Source organism: Oratosquilla oratoria, chromosome 39 (genome assembly GCF_046742065.1).
Source record: "Oratosquilla oratoria isolate Oo_2021 chromosome 39, ASM4674206v1, whole genome shotgun sequence".
NCBI lineage: Eukaryota > Metazoa > Arthropoda > Malacostraca > Stomatopoda > Squillidae > Oratosquilla > Oratosquilla oratoria.
The window spans coordinates 32998497-33000996 of record NC_134815.1 but is presented as its reverse complement, the minus strand read 5'-3'; the positions used below and the strand labels follow the sequence as shown (position 1 = coordinate 33000996).

At 45.0% G+C, this 2500-nt stretch overlaps 1 protein-coding gene across 2 annotated transcripts in view; it reads left to right on the top strand.

Annotated features, from left to right (window-relative positions):
- Nucleotides 1-2500, top strand: part of LOC143020344 (uncharacterized) — a 154039-nt gene that overhangs the window by 148925 nt on the left and 2614 nt on the right. For both annotated transcript variants that reach the window (XM_076176677.1, XM_076176676.1), the window contains one exon: nucleotides 889-1072. In XM_076176677.1, coding sequence (XP_076032792.1) covers nucleotides 889-1072 — 184 coding nt within the window. The remainder of the gene's footprint in view (nucleotides 1-888; nucleotides 1073-2500) is intronic.

The window sequence follows — 2500 nt, the reverse complement described above, 5'->3', positions numbered from 1 at the left end:
CTATCTTAAAAAGAATCGCTTCACTGTTAACCTGATAGTTTTGCACAATCAGAAACCAATGATCGTTTGTTGGCTGAGTTATTATGGAGGTGAGGTGGCAAAATGAAAAGTGAAGGCTAGAATATGGAGTTTTATTCAGAACTAGACGTTTCGACCTCTTGGGTCTTCGTCAGGGGACTGAAGAAAACCCAGGAGGTCGAAACGTTTGATACGGAATAAAACTACATAGTCTATCTTAACGTTTCCTTTAGCACCTTTCCTCCATAATTTGTCAATTCTTATGTAGGCTGAGTATTGCAGCAGTCATATTTGTCTTTACTATATAAAAAAATCTTAATAATCTACTAATATTGTTATCATTATCTTTATTGTAATTTTCATTCTTATTCCTGTATCTTATCATATTCCTATTTCTTATTCTTATTCTTATTCTTATTCTTATTCTTATTCTTATTCTTATTCTTATTCTTATTCTTATTCCTATTCTTATTCTTATTCTTATTCTTATTCTTATTCTTACTATTCTTATTATTCTTATTCTTATTCTTATTTTCATTTTTATTCTTATTCTCATTCTCATTCTCATTCTCATTTTCATTCTCATTCTTATTCTTATTCTTATTCTTATTCTTAATATTCTTATTCTCATTCCTCGTCTTGTTCATACTATTTATATTATTGGTATCATTATCATCATTACGTCTTCTTGTTCATACTATTTATATTACTGGTATCATTATAATCATAAGTATCATTAATATTATCATCATAGGTTTTTATTACCGTTATTAGTGTTCTTTTATCATTATTATCATCATCAATATCATTATTACAGTTACTTGTCATAAGTATCTTCGTTATTACTAAACGCTAATCCTCTTTCACCAGAACCCTATGATGGCCCGCCGGCTGAGCGCGGGAGAGAGGAAACGCTTCCTGCCCTTCCATCCTCTGGCCCGGTTCCGCGGATTGGCACTCACGTCCCGAATCCGACCCGACGGTTCTGCCCGCTACGCCCCAGCGTCGGGGAGCCACTCCTGGCCCGCGGCCGACCAGCCCTCCGCGCCACAGGGTAAGAAGAATGACCCCCGGGGTCTCAGGTCACGCGATGGGTTTGGTCAGCGGGGAGGTGGGGAAGGGAAGGGGAGGAGGAGAGGTAATTGGAGGTGGGGAAGAGGGACGGGGAAAAGAGGGGAGATGGGGGAAGGGAAGGGGAGGAGGAGAGGTGATTGGAGGTGGAGAAGAGGGACGGAGAAAAGAGAAGAAAAGAGGGGAGGTGAGAGAAGGGAAGGGGAGGAGGAGAGGTGATTGGAGGTGGAGAAGAGGGAAGGGGAAAAGAGAAGAAAAGAGGGGAGATGGGGGAAGGGAAGGGGAGGAGGAGAGGTGAATGTAGGTAGGGAAGAGGGACGGGGAAAAGAGAGAAGAAAAGAGGGGAGATGTGGAAGGGAAGGGGAGGAGGAGAGATGATCGGAGGTAGAGAGGGAAGGGGAAAAGAGAAAAAAAGGGGAGATGGGGAAGGGAAGGGGAGGAGGAGAGGTGAATGTAGGTAGGGAAGAGGGACGGGGAAAAGAGAAGAAAAGAAGGGAAAATGGGAAGGTAAGGAAAAGGGTGGAAGGAAAGGTAAATGGAGGTGGGGAAGAGGGAAAGGAAAAAGAGAAGGAAAGAGGGGGAATGGGAGGATCAGATAAATGGCAGAAGGGAAGGTATAGAGAAGAGAAAGTAGGAAAGAAAAAAGAGGAAGAATTTCGAAGGAAGAACAAAGAGATGTAGAAATCGAAAGAGAAAATAATTAGGAACTTGGAGAAGGAGAAGGAGAGTGTGAGAGAAAAAGAGAATGGGCAGGGGAAAAGGGGAAGGAGAAGGAAGAGGTAAGAAAATGGGTGAATAGAGTGGAGGAGGAGGAGGAGAAATGGAGAGAGGGACGGAGAAAGGAGAATGGAGATGAAGGAAAGAGGAAAAGTAAGGGGAAATGAAGGAGAAAGAGGAAAGGATTAGAGAGGGAGAGAGAGAGGGGTGCCAGGAACAGAAGAAGGGGAAAAAGAGAATGAAGAGGACACAGGGAGAGGGATAGGGCGAAGGAAATAAGAAGTGGTAAAAGAAAGGGAAGAAAATTAAGAGAAAATAAAGAAACGAAAGGAGAGGGTACAAGGAAAAAGGTAATACAAGGGTGATGAAGTTAGGGGGCAGGAAGGGAGAGAGGGAGGGGAAGAGGGGAGAGAGGGAGGGGAAGAGGAGAAGAGAGGGATGGATAAGAGAGGGAAGGGGAGAGAGGAAGGGGAAGGGGGAAGAGAGGGAAGGGAGGAAGGGGAGGAGAGGGAGGGGAAAGGGGAAAGGGGAAGGGGGAAGAGAGGGAGGGGGAGAGTGGGAATGGAAGGGGGAAAAGAGGGAGGGGGAGAGGGGAAGAGAGGGAGGGGGAGAGTGGGAATGGAAGGGGGAAAAGAGGGAGGGGGAGAGGGGAAGAGAGGGAGGGGGAGAGGGGGAATGGGGGGAGTCCCTGGAA